The sequence below is a fragment of the Sus scrofa genome, chromosome 12 (genome assembly GCF_054392235.1).
Source record: "Sus scrofa isolate SSC_HxYL_T2T_F1_AM1 chromosome 12, Sscrofa_HxYL_maternal_Yorkshire_Landrace_v2.0, whole genome shotgun sequence".
Classification (NCBI taxonomy): domain Eukaryota; kingdom Metazoa; phylum Chordata; class Mammalia; order Artiodactyla; family Suidae; genus Sus; species Sus scrofa.
In genome coordinates, this window is record NC_139394.1 from 14168672 (window position 1) to 14191334 (window position 22663).

At 44.3% G+C, this 22663-nt stretch overlaps 1 protein-coding gene across 40 annotated transcripts in view; it reads left to right on the forward strand.

The window, feature by feature from the left end:
• Positions 1 to 521: 521 nt before the first annotated feature.
• Positions 522 to 22663, forward strand: part of BPTF (bromodomain PHD finger transcription factor) — a 144301-nt gene continuing 122159 nt past the window's right edge. For all 40 annotated transcript variants that reach the window (XR_014820917.1, XM_084983895.1, XM_084983902.1 and 37 more), the window contains exon 1: positions 522 to 1376. Coding sequence is in view for 39 of the 40 variants with exons in the window: in XM_084983895.1 (XP_084840021.1) it covers positions 746 to 1376 (631 nt within the window). In the remaining variant the exon portion in view is untranslated. The remainder of the gene's footprint in view (positions 1377 to 22663) is intronic.

Here is a 22663-nt window from a genome sequence, read left to right on the forward strand (position 1 = left end):
GCCCCCCCGAGCAGTTGTCATTGGGATCAATTTCAGGACTTTCTAGAGCCGTCTTAGGAGTTTCATGTTTCCGGGGGTCCCTGCCCTGAGGTGGCTTCCCTCTGGTGCTGGCACTGCCCTGCCCCCGGGTCGCCTGAGTCGGCTCCCTCCGCGGTACTCTCTGGCTCTTTTCTGCGTCAGTTTCCCCAGGGAGCAGGAGGGGGATTAATTTGGGGGCCTCCGAGCCCTCGTCTCCGAGCTGGGAAGGGGAGACCCGGGAAGGAGGCTCTGTGAGTTCGGGTTCGGCAGACGGCACCCGGGGCTTTGGACCCGGGACACTTCGCGACGGAACAGCCCTCCGCTCCGAGCCTGCGGCTGCCGTCCAGCCACGCCGCGCGGAGGTGCCTCGGGCTCCCCGCCCCCGACCCAGCGCTCCCGCGCTCCCTCTAGCGGCCGCCGCGTGGCCTCGCTCCGTCCCAGGCTCGTCGGCGGCGCAGCTCACGTGACCGCGCTCCGGGCCTGCGGCCGCTGTCGGTTCCCCCAGTCACCGAGCGAGAGGGAAGAAACAAGATGGCGGCTGAAGGCGATCCGGAGCGGGGCCCCAGCAATTCGGATTGAGCCTTCTCCCTCCACCCGCTTCCGCCGGCCGGGCCCCTCCCGCCCGGCCCCGCAGGCCTCCCCGCCCGGCCCCGGCAACCCCCACCGCCGCCCCTCCGCCCGCCCCTCCCCCCTCCGCTTTCCCTTCTCCCCCCGCCTCGGCTCCGACATGAGGGGCCGGCGGGGCAGGCCGCCCAAGCAGCCCGCGGCTCCCGCTGCGGAGCGCTGCGCCCCGGCCCCGGCCCCGCCGCCGCCGCCGCCCACGTCCGGACCCATCGGGGGGCTCCGCTCGCGCCACCGCGGCAGCAGCCGGGGCAGGTGGGCCGCCGCCCAGGCTGAGGTGGCGCCCAAGACGCGGCTGAGCTCGCCCAGGGGGGGCAGCAGTAGCCGGAGGAAGCCGCCGCCGCCGCCGCCGCCGCCGCCGCCGGCCCCCCCCAGCACCAGCGCCCCGGGCCGGGGGGGGCGAGGAGGCGGGGGCGGCAGGGCGGGGGGCGGGGGCGGCGGCGGCGGCCACCTGGCCCGGACCACCACGGCCCGGAGGGCCGTCAACAAAGTGGTGTACGATGACCACGAGAGCGAAGAGGAGGAGGAGGAGGAGGAGGACATGGTCTCCGAGGAGGAGGAGGAGGACGACGGCGACGCCGAGGAGACCCAGGATTCCGAGGACGACGAGGAAGATGAGATGGAGGAGGACGACGATGACTCCGATTATCCGGAGGAGATGGAAGACGACGACGACGACGCCAGTTACTGCACGGAAAGCAGCTTCAGGAGCCATAGCACCTATAGCAGCACTCCAGGTACCCACCCAGCCCAGTTGCTGCAGACTCCTTCCCCACCTCCTCCCCCTCCCCCCTCGCTCACTCCCTCTGTGGTCTCCCCCCACCCCCACCTCCCCCCCAAACAGAAGGGAAATGCGACGGCACTTCAAGTGGCAAAAAACTAGATTTACAAGAGGAAAGAGGCGCATTGTTCAAAATGGAGATTGCATTGTTGCAGTTCGCAGGCCACACACTACCCTCTCTCTCTCTCTCTCCCCCCAGCCCCCTCTTTCCTCTTAAAAATTTGTGCCAGTGCAGTGTCTCCACCGGGCAGGATTGAAACTTTGGCACACACATATCCATTGCATTCATTTTTCCCCCCTTGTTTTGGTTTGGTTTTTTGGAATGAAAGAAGCTTCTTGTTTTGCAAACCTCTTTGCATTTCTAATGTGGTTTCTTTTAGATTTTTATTCTATATCTGTTCCTTAAAAAGGAATTGCGAATTTAGACAGATTGTGGCATACAAACACACACAAGACATGCTTCTCTTCGCACCCCGAGCTGTGTGGTTTTAAAAGTGTGTTAAGGAAATGGATCAGTTGGCTTAGTAGGACCTTATCTGGTCCTGTGTGTTTGTTTTTATTCTTGAGTGCTAGTGGGCTCGTGCAACAGTTGCTGGTCAATGGCTGATTAAAAAGCAAAGCAGAAAACCAAAGCACATTTGGTATTTCATCTGATTCAAAATCGCTTTGGTAAAATGCAAAATAAGAGACCGCAGGAACATGCGTCTTAACTCATTTGATCCCTTTGCCTGAGAAATGCAGTTTCCTGTCACCTGTTGCAGAAGACGTATAGTTGATCATGCAGACGTAATTGTTGGAGATGAACTTTTGGACCAACTTCCAAGTCATACAGCCTTCCAAGTCATGTAGGGAGATTTATGGAAAAATGATTTTTTTTCTTTTCATTCTGTTTCTGGGCATAATAGTCCTTCCTAGACCTGTAATGAATTCCTCCATGGTGACTCTTCTCCTGTTTTCTCACAGCATTTCTCTAGGCTGGTGCTGAGATGCATGTTGTTTATTTAAAAAACATACAGACATGATGGCTCCTCTATGTTAAACACGTAGTTGCAGTTTATTAAATTGCGGAAAAAAACATAATTTATAGCAATAACCTACAAGATTTTCCTTTGTATTTTTGTTTATCTGGATTAACCAAATTAGAATCCAGTTTTAAGAGCATTTACAAAGTAAAGTGTGTGAGGAAATAGGATCTTAACAAAGTGATTAAAGTGTGTCATTTGTTTTTAAATGAGACTAGGATAGTAGAAGTGGTTAAATTTAAATGTCAGGGTTTTTTTGTTTTTTAAATAAATGCTTAAATACGCATTGGAAGAGTGTGAGTATTGAGCCATTTAGATTGTCCTAACAGCAAATGAAAAAGGTAATTTCTTTTGCCGGACAGTTAGAATATCTGCCTGTCTTTGGTGTGGGGGTGGGAGGGAAGCTGGCAGGAGAATGCGCAGGGAGTGAGTCAAGTGTCAAGTGTTTATGCCTTGTATGTAGAAGGGACTGCACACCGTTTTTCGTTTCTTTCCAACTTAATTTCAGTACATCTTTTATAGTAGTAGTTTTTCCCTTAAGAAGTCGCATGTGGCCTTTTCTACCAAGAACCCGGAATTGAAACACCCGTGGAGAGTAAATTATACTATGGGAGCAAGGTTTTCAGATTAGACAGTGCTAAGGCATTTTGGCAGGGCGCTTCAGCTAACTTGAACTCCTCTTTGAAGGCCTTGCAAATAATATTTAGGGTTGAGAGCCCTGTATGTGCTGAGTTAAATTACACTTTTGGCTAGATTTCCTTTTTTAAAAAGATGCTTTTATCTTTATGTATTTTTCACGACACTTTGTTTTTCCTGATGACATGCGTTGTCGTTATGTGAAACTAAGGATTATATACCCTTATGCTAACCTTATACCCCCTACAGTTCCTGGTACAGTGTCTTGCACACAGCAGGTGCTCATCAAAATTGTTTGGACAAATGATTGTTAGTAGGTGAGAACTTGTAACAGATGAAATTTTGATAATTCTATAGTCGTGCCACAATTCCTAAATATTTTAGATTTGGGAACTAAACATTGATCTAATTAGATGTTGAAGTTTGACTAGGGATTGTTTTCATGGATACTAGTCAGTTTCCTTACCGCTGAGCCATGAGGGGAACTCCTGAAGTTTTGACTAGTGATGGTTTTTCAGTCACAGAGTTAGTGTGTTTTGAGCTGCTCTTCCTTTCTTTCTCGGAGGTGGTGTTAACTTGTTAGATGTTTTACTTTTTGAAACATTATTTCTCAAGACATGGGAAAAGGGATGATACATTTTGTGTTCTAAACTTTTAGAATATGTTCTCTTGCCCAGGATAACAGTGCATGGTAGTTGGTTAGGCCAAGCTCTACTTTCATTAGTTTTATCATCTGTACGTCTAGGCATTAAAGGCTGGGAGGAAGGTTGTCAGGTACATGTGTATATATGTGTATATATGCTCTGGAAGGAAAAACGTTCTAGGACTGGTTTAAGATATCCCAGGAGCTCATAAATAAATATATTTGGTGGATTCAAATACAGCTATATTGTCAAGGATAAAAGAGGAATATACTTTATTCGTCATTTAGAATAAGTTGATTAAATTTTGTCAACTAGAATGTTGGCCAAAGTACTAATGTATTAAATTCCTGATGGAAGAAGTAACTCATTCACCTCTTATTCACAGTGTTAAGCACTTTGTAATTAATATACCTGTTAATGCAAAGATATTGGTTGATACTACTAGATCGATGTTCTAAAATCATAGCTTTTAAAAAGTTAATTCACTGGAGGTGAAATGTTTTCGTTTTAATGAAGGAAAAATTTAAATGGATACTCAGGGTACTCACATGACAGATACTAACTATAGGGATGACAATTTGTTAATACAAAATTGAAATCGTCTAGTTTTGTGTAACTTTGTGTAACTGACGCATTTGGCTGAGTGAGGCTTTTATTCTTCCTGTTAAATTTTAGAGTTCTTACAACCTGCAGGTTTTCTGACATACTTTGCCAGTACATTGAGAAGGAGTGTATAGAAAATTTGTTTTGAATAGGCATTTGATAAAGTTCTGACAGCATCTTGAAATCAAGCATTTGCTAATTCCAAAAAGTCAAGTCAGACTTTAAACAGAATAGTTTTTGCATTTAACTTGTGTGGGACTTCGGAGACTACCCAGCTGGTATTTTGGAGTTGAGAACTTCTGATGACTTCAGGAAGCCAAAGCCCTGGTATTGTCCTGGGACAGTTAGTGATTTATATCCTCTAAGGATTATGACAGTGGAGATTAGTGGCATGGATGCCAATGAACTGTAGGCTCATCTGAAGTAGAATTTGTTACTCGGTTGGCAGTATTTATTCCTACTAGTGTCAGCCGAACATCTTTTCATTATAGACTTGCAAATTCCTGATTGCTACAAGTGAAGTACAAAGTGCAGTAGAGATTTAAGGGGGGTGGGATCATAATCTATTGGGGGGAGTCAGTGTGGACATACGCTTTCTGGATGGGGGTGTAGATAGTAAGGCTGGACAGAGGGAAGGAGGGAGCAGCGTGAGCCAAGTGCTGATTTTTACAATGTGGGCTGTCTTAAGTAACCTGGTTTAGCAAGGGCCTGAGCCTGTGAATAGGAAATAAACTGTAAAGCTCTCTAAGCAGTACTTAGAGAACTAGGCTGCAACATTTGTTCTCCCTCCCTTGTCTTTAGGGTAAGGTTTGGGCTAGATCAGTGATCCTCAGTCACTTATCATTCCTGGAACACTCAAGGGATATGCTGAATTCCCATGAGTAGCCATGCAGGAGCATGAATCCAAACCAAATCGAATCACGGATATTGTTAACTCATCCTTTCCCCCTAGTTGAGAGACTTAATGGAGAAGGTGCTTTCTGAAGCTCCCCCTACCTCTGTCTATTTCAGGTCAGTTTCACTTGTAGGTATAGGGAACAATCAGAAGATCTGGAAACAAGTTGGATATGATTTCAGTGGGGCATCAGGAAGCTTAGCATTGCTTCTGGTCTGCAGGATGGATTGAAGAGGACAGATAGCTAATGGGGATCTGGATGGGTTTTGTAGCCGCGGGTGGGAAGAGCAGTTCAGGAGGTACTTCAGAATTCTCCAGGCTTGGACAGCAGCGTCAGAAGTGTAGACAGAGAGGACTTCATCAAATATGCCTCTCTGAGATTGGCACTACTCTCAGTGGCAGCAGAAATTCGGGATTATAAGAGAAATTAATAGAGTCTCTCTTCAGGTATCGGTAACTGAAAAGGTTAAAATGAGAATTAAGAGTTCTCTGGTAGCTCAGCAGATTAGGGACCTGGTGTTGTCACCACAGTGGCTTGGGTTGCTGCTGTGGCACAAGTTTGATCCCTGGCCTCAGGAACCTCTGCATGCCACAGGTGTGGCAAAATAAATAAATAAAAAATGTCATTGTAAATTTTAAAACCCATGAGAATTAGAAGAAAGAAAATTAGGGCCCCAAAGAGTTATTATAAAGTGGGACAAGGAGTTCCCATCATGACTCAGTGGAAATGAGGATGCAGATTCAGTCCTTGGCCTCACCCAGTGGGTTAAGGATCTGGCATTGGCGTGAGCTAGGGTGTAAGTCCTGCAGACAGTAGCTTGGATCCTGAGTTGATGTGGCTGTGGTGTAGGCTGGCAGCTGTAGCTCCGATTCGACCCCTAGCCTGAGAACCTCCATATGTCATGGGTGCGGCCCTAAAAAGACCAACAACAACAACAAAAAAAGTGGGACATGATCTGAGTAGCAGAGAGGTGTGTGTGGGGGTCATGCAGTCATTGACAGTCTTGTGTACAGTTCATGCCAATCTCCTCTCCTGGTGTATATTTGCAGTGGAGCTACGTGTTGAAATGTCTGTGCAACAGCAACTCTGATCTCTTCCTTACTCTCCAAGACCCCATTCCTCTGTGTGACAGCTGATCCTTGGAGCGGGAGATGCTGGGGGTGAGAAGGTGGTGATAGTGGTGGGAGACAGATAATCTGAGTGACAGGCAGAAGCAAGTCCTGGCAGATGCCCTGTGCACTGGATGATTCCTTCCTCCTTGCTCCTTAGCTGAGCTCTAACCCCCAGGCTCTAGCCCCTCCTCCGGGCTCTTTTCTTAGGAGTCGTCCCAGAGCACCCTCAGAGTACTGTTGCTCACCTGGGTCTCTTTTCTCCTTGAATGCCTGCTTATGCAGTTAGCACCTCATCTTCAAAATTTAGCACTAGTTTAGCGCTGACCCTCATTCTGATTTTTTTGTGCTTTCAGTTCTTTAAAATGATAAGCCTCAGGAGATAGAACATTTCTTTAAAAAAAAGCAAAACCTTACAAAATGCACTTTAAAAGATTGTAAGTCAAGTCATACAGACAGAATTGAAATGCATATAACTAAATATAATGTCTTAATTATTTTCTCTCCTACTATATAGCAAGTTATTTTATATGTTTTTCTAGAGACTAAGTTATATTACCGATTTTATTTTTTCATGGCCATACCCATGGCATATGGAAGTTCCTGGGCTGGGAATTGAACCTGGGCCTCCAGAGTGACCCAAGCTGGTGCAGTCAGATTCTTAACCCACTGTACCACAGTAGTAACTCCTACTCAGATTTTTCTTTCTTTCTTTCTTGGGCCGCACCTGTGGCATATGGAAGTTCCCAGGCTAGGGTTGAATTGGAGCTACAGTTGCTGGCCTACACCACAGCCACAGTGACACGGGATCCGAGCTGTGTCTGTGACCTACACCACAGCTCACAGCCATGCTGGATCCCCAACCCATGGAGTGAGGCCAGGGATCGAACCTGCATCCTCATGATGGATACTAGTCAGATTTGTTTCAGCTGTGCCACAATAGGAACGCCTCAAGTTTTTTTTTTTGATTGCTGAATGATTTTAAAAAATAGTAGCTGTAAGAGCTAACATTTATTGGACATCTAAATTGCTGCATACTTTTCAAGCGATGTTTAATAAAAATTACGTTTTCAAAATAGCAGCTTTATTGAGATATGGTATACACACAATAAATTACACCTCTTTAAAAAAGGTGGCAGGCATCTGAGACACCCACGTGTGTAAGGCCACCATGGAATTCATTGGTTTTAGTATATTCACAGAGCTGTGCAACCACCACCCCTGCCTAATTCCAGAACATTTTTACCAACCCCCCAAAGAAACCCATATCTATAGCAGTCACTCCCTGTTCTCTCTCTCCCCCGTCCCATTCCCTGGAAACCACTACTTTCATTCTCTGTTGATTTGTCTCTTTTGGAAATTCCTTATGAAAGGAATCATACAATATGAGGCTTCTTTCATAGCGTAATGTTTTCAAGGTTCATGGGTCTTGGAGCATGTTTCAGTACTATATTTAATATGTCAGTATATGGATATACCACGTTTAGCTTATTCATTCATAAATTCATGGACGTTTGACTTGTTTCCACTTTTTGGCTGTTAGGAATATTACTGCTGCTAACCTTGGTGTATAGATTTTTGTCTGGCTAGTATGTGTTCATTTCTCTTGGGTGTATCCTAGGATTGTGATAGCTGGATTATTAAAAATATAATTTTAGTAGAATCATTTAACCAGATTTATTTTGTTCATTACAATAGTTCTAAAACAGAGTTCTCTTAGGATGAATGAGAGCTGAGAGCTGATTTGTGAATCTTTCAAAATATGTATGATTTTTGGATTACTTTAGGTCAGCTCCGAAAATTTATTCCAGAGTTTGTCAGGGTAAGTTTAAGTGGAGTCATATTTCTACCCAGTTGGCGTGAGGACGTGTGGCAGGCATCCGAGACACCCATGTGTGTATGTATGCCCACAACAGAATCTTAGGCTCTATCTTGATGTTCAAGAATCTCTATAAATCTTTTTTTTTTTCCCTTTCATTTTTTGCCACCTCGTGGCACATGGAGCTCCTGGGCCAGGGATCAGGTCCGAGCCACAGTCTTGACCTAAGCTGAAGCTGTAGCGATACCACATCCTTGGTCCACTGGGCCGGGCCAGAAACGAACCTGTGTCTCAGGGCTCCCAAGACGCTGCCAGTCCTGTTGCGCCACAGCGGGACCTCCTTCATCCATCTTCTGTGAATGCAAGGATCTAGAGAGGTGGTGTGTAGCACAGAGTCATAAAGAGTGAAGGATCCGGAACCAGCCCTTGTGGATTTGAATCCGGCTCTGTGGTGATGGGCGTTTTGCTCAACTCTTTGTACCTCACCCTCCTCCATTGTGCAGTGGAGGTTCCATAGCACTGGGCCTGGCACATGGTAAAGAGTCAATAAATGGCAGCTGTTATTGTCTGATGATTGGTGCCTGAACTCAGAATGGAGATTCTGTACAGATATAGGGACTTTACTTACAATGTAATGAGGTAGTATTTTATTCTATTGAAAGCTGTCAACTGACTCATAAGGCATTAAAAATATTTAGAGGACTGCATTTAAGTAAGAATGTGCATTAAAGTGGAGCTGTTTCTCCCCCACCCTCCAAAAAAGAATTATTAGCTGTTTCACTTACCCATTCAGGACATTTCGTTTACCTCACATCTGACTTATTTAGAGCTATAAGAAATAATGCATTTACTTCAGTTACTCCCAGTGGTCAGTTAAAATAGAAAAAGTGCTCTTGGCAATTTTAGCTCTCTGGTGGGTCCTCTCCTCCGTGCCACCTTCCTCTTCCTGGGCCTTCAACATGTTTTCCAGGTTTTCAGACCAGCCCCTGGCCCCCTCACCGTCTCCCTCCTTCCCCCGAGATCTCATCTATTCTCAAGTTGTTTTTAAAAATTGCAATGAAAAAATTTAGAAATAGTGCAGATTTACTCCCTTGGGAAAATATATGTATACCATAAAGATGAAAATGAAAATCATCTGTAATCCCACCAACCAGAGAAAACCACATAGTTACATATTTTATTTATTTATATATGTAAAATTTCATTTACTGTAACATCTTCTTATCTACATATTTTTAAAACGATATATTGGGAGTTCCCTGGTGGCCTAGTAGTTAGGACTCACTGCTGTGGCCCAGGTTCAGTCCCTAGTCTGGGACCTGGAATCCCATGTCAAGCCGCTGCTCACCGGGGTTAAAAAAAAAGAAAAAGAAAAAAAAGATACAACTAGGATGACACTGAACAAACTGATTATTTTTCTTTGATATACAGCAAGTCTCTCCCGTATCATTGTATCTTTATCAAAGTGGTAGATGAATATGGGTAAAAGAAGTCGAAGGTGTATTAAGGCTCATCGTGAGCAAAGCAGCTCCCTGCTGCACCTCTTCCTGATCTGAGACCGTCCCAGAGGCAGAGGCTTTTAAGTCTTGTAGCTGTTTGGTTTTTTTACCCCTGGTCTTTACCACAGTGTTTTAAAATGATGTGCTTTTATTTGATTTATTGATACTAGACATCTCTCTCAACTTTGTCTTGGTAGACGAGGATTTAGCCCCATAATAATTAACTCTTACTTTCTCCTTATCCTCTCATTGTAGTTACAACGTGATATTCAGATACATCCTGAGGAATGGAGTACGCTGTTACAACTATTAAATATTATTCACAGTTGCATCAAATAATGTATTATTATTATTATAACTATTTTTTTCTGGGTTTATTACTGTATTTTTCCCTTGTTTAGGGTTTTATGTACCTAGCCTCATGTACTTTGAAGTCTGTACAATATCTTACCACCTATTACATTTAACAAACTCTCAAAAATTCCACTCTTTCCCTTGCTGATCTCCCTTCTGCAGCCCTCAGCATTTCTGCCCTCGCTTGAATTGGCTGCTCGCACCGTCTCTTGCGTCTCACTGGAATTTCTTTTTGCTGCTTTCCATGTTGATTCTGTTTCTTGGGTCATACAGCTTCCTTGGTTTACTTTCCTTTTTCAGCACAGTCTCTAGTTGCTTCCTAGGAATGGGTGCATGAGAACTAAACTTTACTTTTTATCATTATATATGTAAAAATGCCCTTTTCAGTCCTAATAGCTGGTAGATAGTTTGGGTGTAGGACCCTAAATTTAAAAAAGCAGTTTCAGAGTTCCTGTTGTGGCGCAGCAGAAACGATTCTGACTAGTAACCATGAGGTTGCGGGTTCGATCCCTGGCTTCGCTCAGTGGGTTAGGAATCCGTGAGCTGTGGTGTAGGTTGCAGACGCTGCTTGGATCTGGTGTTGCTGTGGCTGTGGTATAGGCCCGCAGCTGCAGCTCTCATTCGACCCCTAGCCTGGGAACTTCCACATGCTGCAGGTGTGGCCCTAAAAAGACAAAAAAGCAAAACAAAACTGGTCTCATTAAGTATTTCTTTATAATGTGATTAAAACAGTTAAAAAATAACTTAGTGCTTATTCAGTGTGCAAGGTACTATGTTAAAACCTTCAAAGAGGGAGTTTCATTTGTGGCTCAGCAGTAACGAATCTGACTAGTATCCATGAGGGCTTGAGTTTGATCCCTGGCCTTGCTCAGTGGGTTGAGGATCCGGTGTTGCCGTGAGCTGCTATATAGGTTGCAGATGCGGCCCAGATCTGGCATTATTGTGGCTGTGGTGTAGGCTGGCAGCTGTAGCTCCAATTTAACCACTAGCCTGGGAACTTCCATATGCCACAGATGTGGCCCTAAAAAGACAAAAACAGACAAAAACCCTTCCAAGAGATGCAGTGATAGATAAGAAATGGCCCCTACTCTCAGGTCTTTTTTCTTTTGAAGAGGGTATAAATATAAATATATAAATATAAAATAACATAGGGCAGGCTGTGGTAACTGCTGTAGGAAAAACAATTAAATTAGGGAGATGGGTTGTATTCTATTGGAAGATCAGAAATGAGGTCAAGAAAAACGCTGACTTTGCCTTGAAAGTTGGGTCGACTTCTCCAGGTGGAGACTGAACAGGAGGAGCAGGGAGGAGGAGAAATGTAGCAGGTGACAGGAAGGTGCGTGTTCAGGGTCTGCATACTCGGGGGAGACAAGACTGTAGAGAAGTGGAGAGTATATTTTGGTCCAATTGGAATAAATGTCAGTCTGAGGAATTGGTACTTAGTAGGCAGTGTGGCATCATTGAACATTTTAAAACTGGAATGTGTCACGGTAAAGTAAGCTTTTGAAATATGGTGTCTAGAATTTCCTGGGAAAGGAGGGGATGATGTTCGATTCCATCCTAAGGGTTTACCAAGTCGTTAAGCTACACCTGCAGTCGTTCCTTGGTATGTGTGGGCAGTTCGTTCCAGCATCCCTGGCTCCCTATGGATACCGAAATCTGCAGGTGCTAAAGTCTCTTAGGTAAAAGAGTGTCATGCAGTAGGCCCTTGTAATCCTTGGATGTGGAACTTGTGGTTATGAAGGGCCAGTTGTGTGTGTTTGCTGTGATTACCTGTAGTGACTAAACCTTTAGGTAAATCTTGCTTCTCATTCCTGATTTTTTTAAGGCTTTTAATACATACTACCAATATAAATTATAAATATGATATGCAATGTATTATATATTATGTAATGTATAGTATATATAAATTATAATACATACAGTATGATATATTATAAATACAGTAAATATATTTCCAGTGTGTGAAAGGGCCCATTTCACCAGCACTGGTTATTTATAAACCATCTTTTCATTCAATGGGTTAAAAGCGCTCTTGTTTGAATTTGCATTTTTTGATGACTAATCAAATTTAATACTTTCATGGTCTCTGATACCCAAAACTCTATCATCATGATTTCCTTTCTGTTTTTTTGTTTGTTTGTTTGTTTTTTAATGGCTGCACCTGTGGCATATGGACGTTCACAGGCTAGGGATCCAACCAGAGCTGCAGCTGCCGGCCTACACCACAGCCACAGCAACACTGGATCTGAGCCACATCACCAGCCTAGGCTGCAGTTTGCCACAGTGCCAGATCCTTAACCCACTGAGTGAGACCAGGGATTGAACCTGCATCCTCTCAGACTAGTAGGGGTCTTAACCCGCTTAGCTGCAATGGCAACTCTTGCTTCCTGTGTTTTATAGGATGAGTGGATGAGTGAAAAATTCTTGAAACTTTCCACTTACAAGTCCTGTAGGCACATTCAATTCAATGTGTTCCAAATAGGTTTCATGCTTTAGTGACTGCTCCTGGCCTCCTTTTTCCTTGCTCCAGGAATAATGGCTCTGGCCCCTGAATTCCCCAAGTCAGAAGTGAGGAAGTAACAAACTTCTCCCTTTCCTTCACCCCCCACGTGCAGGCTTGTCACCAGGTCCTGGTCAGTGTATGTTCCACATATCTTGAATATCTTTCAGGTCTCCTCCGTCTGCGCTAATGGTTATTTAAATAAGGGCTTTGTTGTTGTTGTTGTTGTTGTTGTTGTTGCTATTTCTTGGGCCGCTCCCGCGGCATATGGAGGTTCCCAGGCTAGGGGTCGAATCGGAGCTGTAGCCACCGGCCTACGCCAGAGCCACAGCAACTCGGGATCCAAGCCGCGTCTGCAACCTACACCACAGCTCACGGCAACGCCGGATCGTTAATCCACTGAGCAACGGCAGGGACCGAACCTGCAACCTCATGGTTCCTAGTCGGATTCGTTAACCACTGCGCCACGATGGGAACTCCTTTTTTTTTTTTTTTTTGTCTTTTCTGGGGCCGCTCCTGCGGCATATGGAGGTTCTCAGGCTAGGTCTAATTGGAGCTGTAGCCACTGGCCTATACCAGAGCCACAGCAATGCGGGATCCCAGCCATGTCTGCAACCTACACCACAGCTCATGGCAATGCAGATCCTTAACCCGCTGAGCAAGGCCAGGGATGGAACCTGAAACCTCTTGGTTCCTTGTTGGATTCGTTAACCACTGAGCCACTACGGGAACTCCCCTAAATCAGGGCTTTATCGCCTTCTTGGCCTCTTGAAGGAACCAGCTTACCTGCCTGGCCTCCTCTTGTCCCTTCATCTCCTCATATCCAGCTTCCACACACATACTGCTCTGCTTAAGACAAATCTGACCACGTTACGCTCTTTCCTCGGTACCTTCTCTAGGAAACTGATTGTGTCCTTTAGTGTATACGCATAGCTTGGCTTTTGCTTCCTCTGCCGGCCTCATCTTTTATTGTCTCATTGATTTGCTCATTTATTTAAAAAAATACCTGTTGAGAACCTGTTCCAGGCACTCTCTGGGATGTAGCCACAAATAAAGCAGATACGGCCCCTGCCCTGATACAGCAGGGAAGGTGGCAAGTGTATCAGTGAGAGAGGTGCTTCCAGAGGGGGGCAGTCAGAGTATTTCATGGGGGGAGGGGTCAGAAAAGGCTGCCCCGAAGAGGTGACCGTTGAGTTCAGAGTTAAAGTAGCTGGGTGAAGGAAGGGGAGGGGGGATTCTCGGCCCTCGGACCCCAGTGCAAGGGACTGGAGGGAAAGCTGTGAAGGATTTTAAAGTAGGGAGTGATGTGATCAGATCTGTGGGGTTGTTTGTTTGTTCTTTAAGGGCTGCAGGCGCAGCATATGAAAGTTCCCGGGCCAGAGAGTCCAGTCCGAACCTCACCTGCGACCTACACCACAGCTCACGGCAACGCCGGATCCTTAACCTGCTGAGCGAGGCCAGAGATCGAACCCACAACCTCATGGTTCCTAGTCAGATTTGTTTCCGCTGCGCCACTACAGGAACTCCAGATCTTTTACTTTAGAGAGAAATCATCAAAAAATAATTCGGGACTTAGAATGACACATCTTAGTGATAGATGGGTTAGCTGCGATGTGGTAGAGAAAGAATTCAAGGTTGAATTGACTTCTAAGCTCTTTTATTTCTCTTCGTATTCATAACTGACTTCTCTTCATCTTGGATTTGATTGCCAGATAATACTGAATTCTTTGTCCAAGTTCCCCTCGCCCACCTTACGGCTGTTCGCTGCTGCGATGAACTCTTAGTTGCCACCATCACCTCCGTCTGCCTTCTGGTCACTATTTCCATTTCCTCGGGTAGAACTAAGTTCCTTTATCTCCCCCCCTCCCCGGACTTTGTGCATTTTTAGGTTGCTTAGTTTACAGACATTTGGGGATGTTCTAGGTTTCTTTCTGTTACTGATTTCTAATTTAAGTTCATTGTGTCCAGAGAGCATACATACCTTGTATGATTTTAATTTTGTAAAACATTTTTCAAGGTTTGCTTTATACCCCAAATGTTATCTGTCTAGATGAATGTCCCAAGTGCAGTTGGAAAGAAGGTGTATCCTGCTGCTGGTGGGGAGAGGGTTCCATAAGTGACGTCGGGCCCGGTGGGTCGTAGGGTGAAGGTCTTCTGTATCCTTGATCTTCCTTCTACCTGCTTGTTCTGTCAATTACCAAGAGACGAATGTCGCCGTCTACAGCTGTTGTTATGGATTTGCCTCTTTCTCTTTGGAATTCTGTTAGTCTTCATGCATTTTGAGGCTCTGCTTTTAAGTGCATAAACCTTTAGAAAGGATTATTTGATCCCTTCCTCATTATGTCTTTATTTGTTAAGACATTGTACTGAAATGAACTGTAATTACCAGGCTTTCTCTTTCAATAGAACCCGTCTTAGGCAGGGAGCCTCTCGTTCATCTCTCTCCTTAGTGCCGGCGCAGTCTCTAGAATACACTGGCAGCATACAGGTGGTTGTTGAACTGTGTGAGTCAAAACACAGCTCTTGATTCTTTCTACCCTTAGTTCTGCCCTGTCAAATATGGCAGCCGCTAGCCATGTGGGGCTATTAATTAATTAATTTGTCTTTTTAGGGCCTGCGCAGGAGGCATATGGAGGTTCCCAGGCTAGGGGTCTAATCGGAGCTGTAGCTGCCAGCCTACGCCACAGCCATAGCAATAAATGGCAGATCCAAGCTGTGTCTATGACCTACACCACAGCTCATGGCAATGCCAGATCCCCAACCCACCGAGTGAGGCCAGGGATCCAGCCTGCCTACTCATGGGTACTAGTGGGATTCTTTTCTGCTGTGCCACTACGGGAACCCCCTGGGGCTATTTAAATTTAATTAAAATTCAGAAGTTCCTGACTAGGAACCATGAGGTTGCGGGTTCGATCCTTGGCCTCGCTCAGTGGGTTAAGGATCTGGTGTTGCCGTGACCTGGGGTGTAGGTCGCAGATGCGACTCAGATCCTGTGTTGCGTGGCTGTAGTGTAGGCCGGCAGCTGTAGCTCCAATTTGACCCCTAGCCTGGGAACCTCCATATGCTGCAGGTGCAGCCCTAAAAAAGCAAAAAAAAAACAAAACAAAACTGAAAAATGTAAGTAAAATTCGGACTTCACTTCTTCAATGGCACTGTATTTATTTATTTGTCTTTTCTAAGGCTGCTCCTGTGGCATATGGAGGTTCCCAGGCCAGGGGTCTAATCGGAGCTGTAGCTGCTGGCCTCCGCCACAGGTGCAGCAACACAGGGATCTGAGTCGTGTCTGCAACCTACACCCCAGGTCATGGCAGCACTGGATCCTTAACCCACTGAGCGAGGCCAGGAATCGAACCCTCAACCTCATTGTTCCTAGTTGGATTCATTAACCACTGAGCCACAACGGGAACTCTTCAGTGGCACTTTAGATGCCCAGTAGTCTTGTGTGATGTAGAACATTTGGGTCATTTTGTATCATCACAGAAAATTCTCCTGGACTGACTGTGCCGTGGTAGTCGGTGTGCTTCTGCTTGACTGTGAGAATTTACCTCGCGTGGCTCTTCCTGTAGCCTTTTATTTGCTCTGAAGGCTGCATGGCCCGGGTAGCGCCAGCCCTCTGGCCGTGGTTTCTCCTTTGTCGAGCCTGTCAGGCCCGCCTTGTTTGTAGATGTGATGGTGTTGAATTTCTCCAGCCAGACTTGCGATGGCCGCAGCGTTTGCTCTTCTCCGTGAGGGGAAGAGGTTAGTTTTAGAAAATCTGCCGCGGTCCTGATAAAATGAAGCTCAGTCATAGATGTAGGACTGAAGGGCAAGAAGGATTACAGTTCAGAGACTTTTGGCTGAGAAATTTAATTTGATAACTCAGAGAATTCTCATGTTGTAAAAGTTTAGAAGTTGGTCTGTGAACTTAGTCGTCGCATAGCGCTGTGTCTCTGAGTAAACCTCTTTCTCAGGAGTCTCTGGACAAGTGGTTTAACTACTTTAATAGTTTTCAAAGAAAAGGTTTTTTGAGTAGAATATTTTTGGTACTTAAGAGATGTCAAATTGCAGTAAAGGAGCCTCAGGAGATTTGCTAAGAAAGCTCATGCTTCGACTCTTTCCAACTCATGGATGTGTTCTAGAATTCAGGTACTCAGGAGACTGCAAGACCAAGCGATTCCAGCAGTGGACGGCAGTGTTCAGTAGGTGCATTTTCTACATTTTGCTGTCATGGCTTCCTGCTTGACTTCAGTATGTTAACATTGCCTCCTTTGAGGTCCGTTTATAGTGTACTCTATTTTGGGAACTTAAAAAGCATTTCAGAAATGCACATATTAATCTGTGTGGAATTTCTCTTCTTGTCCTCTTTCCTTCTGATGCTTGCATAGCTATATTGAGACTTGTCGGAGGAAAGAGCCCAACATCTAAAATAGCTAATAAAATTTTAGCCCTTCTATCAGCATAGTTTTCCCCATAGTTTTCTAGACATCAAAATTATTTCACACACTTCTTGAAGCCTTAGTAAATTACTCTTTTCTCCAGCTTATGACCATACTCTGTGTTATGCAAATAACAACAAAACAGCAGTTCCCGTGGTGGCACAGCGGAAACGAATCCTACTAGGAACCATGAGGTTGCGGGTTCGATCCCTGGCCCTGCTCAGTGGGTTGAGGATCCGGTATTGCCGTGAGCTGTGGTGTAGGTTGCAGACGGGGCTCGGATCCCGCGTTGCTGTGGCTGTGGCTGTGGTGTAGGCCGGTGGCTACGGCTCTGATTAGACCCCTAGCCTGGGAATCTCCATATGCCACGGGAGCAGCCCAAGAAATGGCAAAAAGACAAAAAAACAAAAAACCCAAAACAAAAAACCAATGATTTTTCTGTAATTTCAGATACATGCCTGAACTTTTTAGTTTGAATTATCTGGGTGAAATGCCTCAGATTTTGGATCCTTGGTAAACTTGGAAGATTGCCTTCATACAGATGCATTATTATCCTTAATTGCCTAAATAGCTTGAGTTACAAAATCCTCCTGGCATCTCAGGAGAAACCTAACAGTGGAGATTGTTAATGGCAGGGGCACAAACTCAAATGCTGCAGGGTCCAAGTACATCAAGTAAGGATGCGAAATGGCCTTTTTTCTTTATTAATATATAACTGCATTTGCTGTGAAAGTTTTTTTGCCTTGAAAAACTAACCTTATTGGGGAGGGAGTGGGATGGACTGGGAGTTTGGAGTTAGTAGATGCACATTATTGCACGTGGAGTAGATAAGCAATGAGATCCTGCTGTATAGCACAGGGAACTATATCTAATCACTTGTGATGGAACATGATGGAGGATAATGTGAGAAAAAGAATGTGTATATATGTAATTTATTTTAAAATTTTTATTGCTTTTTAAGGCTGCACCCACGGCATATGGAGGTTCCCAGGCTAAGGGTCCAGTGGGAGCTACAGCTGCTGGCCTGCACCTTTTCTTGATTAGATTAGTTCTAGCTTAAATGGACCCTGTGGATTGCCTCTGTCCTCTTTACTCACTTTTCTGATTCTTCTTTGTGGACGTTTGAATTTGTGACCTGTGTTCCATGTAACTATGTAGTCGGTCTGCTGGATGTGTTAGGGTCAAAAGGAAATACCTCAGAGTCCCCTGCTACTATTGTATTTCTGTACATGTCTCCTGGGATTTCTTATAGTTTTGTTTTATATAGTTTGATGCCAGCTTATTTGGTTTATTAATTCATGCAGCAACTAATTCAGGAATCTGCCATGTGCCAGGCAGTGTAATAAGTTCTAGGCCTGAGAACCTAGGCAAAAATTGTCCTAGCCATTGTGGAAGTTGCAGTCTAGTGGAGGCATATGTTAACTGAGTGAAAACATGAGAGTTATAAATGTGGTAAAATACAGTGAGGGGAAAGAGGTGAGGGAATAGGTAGCTGGCCACTTGAAAGAGTGGGAAGTGTTCCAGGCAAAGAGAATGGCTCTGGGGAGGCAGTGAAGCCCTGGGGAGGCAGAGAGCTTTGCGTGATCAAGGGGGCCAGTGTGGCCGAAGTAGAAAGGAGAGGCTGAGGTTGGAGCAGTGGGCAGGACCCGACTCAGAGGGTTTTAGGAAGGAGTTTGGATTGTAATCCAGGTGTGGTGGGGACGCATTGAAAGCCTTAAGGTTGAGGACTGAAACAGTCATGTTTACTTTGTATTAAGTGGTTCATAACTTTTATATCTTCATTGTGGATTGCATCCATTATCATTATAAAATCTTTGTTCCATTTAGGGGTTTTAAAATTTTGCTGTGAATTAAACTTTTATAACTCCTTTTTATTTCCATTTCTTACAATGTGACATCCTGTTGAAAATAACTGGTAGGTAGTTGGCAGTAATGATTGGAATTTTGAAGAGAGGTCTGGGTAGAGAAGTGCATTTATATATACATACATACGCACATACACATATGTGTGCGTCTGTGTGTGTATGTACACGTTTGTGTGTGTGTGTGTGTGTATACACATTTGTATATATGTGCGTGTGTATGTATGCATTTGTGTGTGTGTGTTTGGCCTTAACATGCAGTGGCTTGATGTTGAGCTCCGTTCCCAGACCAGGGACTTATCCTGGGCTGCAGTGGTGAAAGCTCTGGGTCCTAACCATTAGACCCCTAGGACACGCCCAAGAAATGCATTTAGAAGTCGTTGATATTTGGGTGGTGATTGAATCCACTGATGATTGAGGGAGATCAGAGAATCTGCTGAGGACTGAACTTTGGGGATTTGCGCATGTGAGAGATGCATGGCAGAGGAACAACTGGTCAGGGAAATTGAGTTTTGAGTGGCAATAGGTTAAAAAGGATGTTGTGGGCAAATACGTCAGATGGTTTCAAAGAGAGGCTGGGTAAAAACGGGCTGTGTTACAGCACTCTCTATCCCAAGTATCAGCTGATGATTGCAAGTTTGCAGTTCATTTAATAATCTTATTTAATCTTACTCTGTATTTAGGCTATAACGTACTTTCTATTAGCGATATATATTGAAAAAATTAAAATAAGTAATTGAAACAATTAAAAATAAGGAAGTTTAGGACAAATTTCCTGAACTTTTGTTTTCACTTTCCATAATTTCGAATATGCAGAAGAGCTAGAAGAATAAATAGTACGCTGACTGCTCAGTATACCCTTTTCAGATTTACCAGTTTTTAAAATATTTTGCCATATTTGCTTTCCTTGTCTTTTAAAGTTTTATTTTTGCTGAACCATTTGATAGTAAGTTATAGACGTCATGACATGTCTATAACATGACATCTTTTTTTTCTTTTTAGGGCCACACCTGTGGCGTACGGAATTTCCCAGGAGAGGGGTCAAATCAGAGCTTTCAGCAGTGCCAGGTCTGAGCTGTGTCTTCGACCTACACTGCAGCTTGCAGCAACACTGGATCCTTAACCAAATGAGCAAGGCCAGGGATTGAACCTGCATCCTTATGGGTACTGGTTGGGTTTGTTACTGCTGAGCCAAAACTAATAAGTCTAATAAGTCACAGCTAATTAAAGAAGGCTCTAATTAGTCTTCTTTTTGTAGACTTATTAATGTCTTTGATTAGGCATCAGCCCTATTCTAATCAGGCCTTCTGAGACGTCCTGTTAGTTCTTTGCTTGGTTTTCCACAAACGCCCTACTTTCTGCTTTGGTAGGGGGATTATCCAATTTCAGTAAACCTATAATTTTCAAACTTTACTGCAATTGGAATTATCTGAGCAGAAAGATAAAAATACAGGTTACTGAGTGTCACCTGGATTTCTGTAAATTTGAGTTGGATTTTGACACTTTATTTTTAATAGTTTAGCATGTGATGTTGCTACTTCTCTAGTTTTAGGATGGATAGTTTCAAGGCATATCTCAAACTTTAATGTTCGTACGAATTACCCAAAGATTTTGAGAAATGGCACATCCTAATTTAGTAGGGCTGGGGTGGGGCCTGAGATTCTGACTTACAGGCATTGTAGATAAAGCCAGTTATATTTTGAATAGCAAGATTTGAAGGTAACTGGAATTAATGAATTTCATCGGATTTGATGTGCTTTATTTATTTGCTACAGCATGCAGTGGCTTGATGTGGAATCTCAGTTCTGGGATTGAATCTGGGCTGCAATGGTGAAAGCACTGAGTCCCAACCACTAGAGCACCAGGGAACTCCACAAAGTGTATTAATTTTTATTCGACTGGCTCCTGGAGGGATAACCATTTTAAATTCTGGAGCAATGGTTCTCAAACTGTGGGCCTCAGACCAACACAATTAGCATCACATGGAGTTGTTAGAAATGCAAATTGAGGAGTTCCCTGGTGGCTCAGCAGGTTAATGACCTGACATTGACACTGCTTTGGCATGGGTTTGATCCTTGGCCTGGGAACTTCCACATGCTTCAATGTGACCAGAAAAAAAAGAAGAAGAAGAAAGAAATATAAATTGAGACTCTTCCCTTAAGACCTATTGAATAAGAAGCTATTTTAATCAAAATCTGCTTCCCTGGTGATTTCTTTTTCTTTTTTCGTGGCATATGAAAGTTCCCAGGCCCCATGGGGGTTGAATCACAGCTGCAGCTGCCATCCTGCACCACAGCCACAGCAATGCTAGGTCTGAGCCTCATCTGCAACCTGCACTGTAGCTCACAGCAACGCCAGATCCTTAACTCATTGCATGAGGTCAGGGATGGAACCTGCATCCTCATGGATGCTAGTTGGGTTCTTTTTTTTTTTTTGTCTTTTTGCTATTTCTTTGGGCCGCTTCCGTGGCTTATGGAGGTTCCTAGGCAAGGGTCGATTGGAGCTGTAGCCACCGGCCTACGCCAGAGCCACAGCAACGCAGGATCTGAGCCACGTCTGCTACCTACACCACAGCTCACGGCAACACCAGATCCTCAACCCACTGAGCAAGGGCAGGGACCAAACCCGCAACCTCATGGTTCCTAGTCGGATTCGCTAACCATTGCGCCATGACGGGAACTCTGCTAGTTGCGTTCTTAACCTGCTGAGCCACAATGGGAACTCCTGCTTTCCTGTTGATTCTGTTGCACAGAGCTTGAGGGCTCCTCTTCTAGGACTTCTCACTGTAGTCCTCTATTTAATTACACAGTGAGGAGTAAAAACACATTTCTAACATCTACAAATAGTGTGAAGATGTTTTCTTGGGTAATTGTGTGGGCTAGCACTTCAAAACTACTGATTCTTTCAATAAATATTAAGTTCCTTACAGTGTGAGCCACTGTTCACAGCAATAGACAAAAGAGATAAGACTCCCTGCCTTTAAGGAAATTAAATTCCAATGATGATGTTAACTACTGTTTATATATATCTTCAATATATATAGATAAAACTGTTCTACATGGTTCAAACCGTTTATCCTTTTGTAGCAGTTTTGTTTGTTTCATGGTATCCTTATGATTTTTTAAAATTAATTTATTTTTAAATTATTTTTAATTGTTATTTCCCCCATACAAATTTTTTTCTGCTGTACAGCATGGTGACCCAGTTACACATACATATACACATTCTATTTTCTCACATTATCCTGTTCCATCATAAGTGACTGGACATAGTTCCCAGTGCTACACAGCAGGATCTCATCGCTAATCCATTCCAAAGGCAGTAGTCTGCATCTATTAACCTCAAGCTCCCACTCCACCCCACTCCCTCCCTCTCCCCCTTGGCAGCCACAAGTCTATTTTCCAAGTCCATGATTTTCTTTTCTGTGGAAAGGTTCATTTGTGCCGTATATTAGATTCCAGATATAAGTGATATCGTATGGTATTTGTGTTTCACTTTCTGACTTATTTCACTCAGGATGAGAGTCTCTAGTTCCATCCATGTTGCTGCAGATGGCATTATTTTGTTCTTTTTTATGGCTGAGTAGTATTCTATTGTGTATATATACCACATCTTCCCAATCCAATCATCTATTAACGGACATTTGGGTTGTTTCCATGTCTTGGCTATTGTGAATAATGCTGCAATGAACATGCAGGTGCATGTGTCTTTTTTAAGGAAAGTTTTTTCCGGATATATGCCCAAGAGTGGTGTTGCTGGGTGATACGGTAGTTCTATGTCTAGATTTCTAAGGTATCTCCAAACTGTTCTCCATAGTGGCTGTACCAGCTTACATTCCCACCAACAGTGCAGGAGAATTCCCTTTTCTCCACACCCCCTCC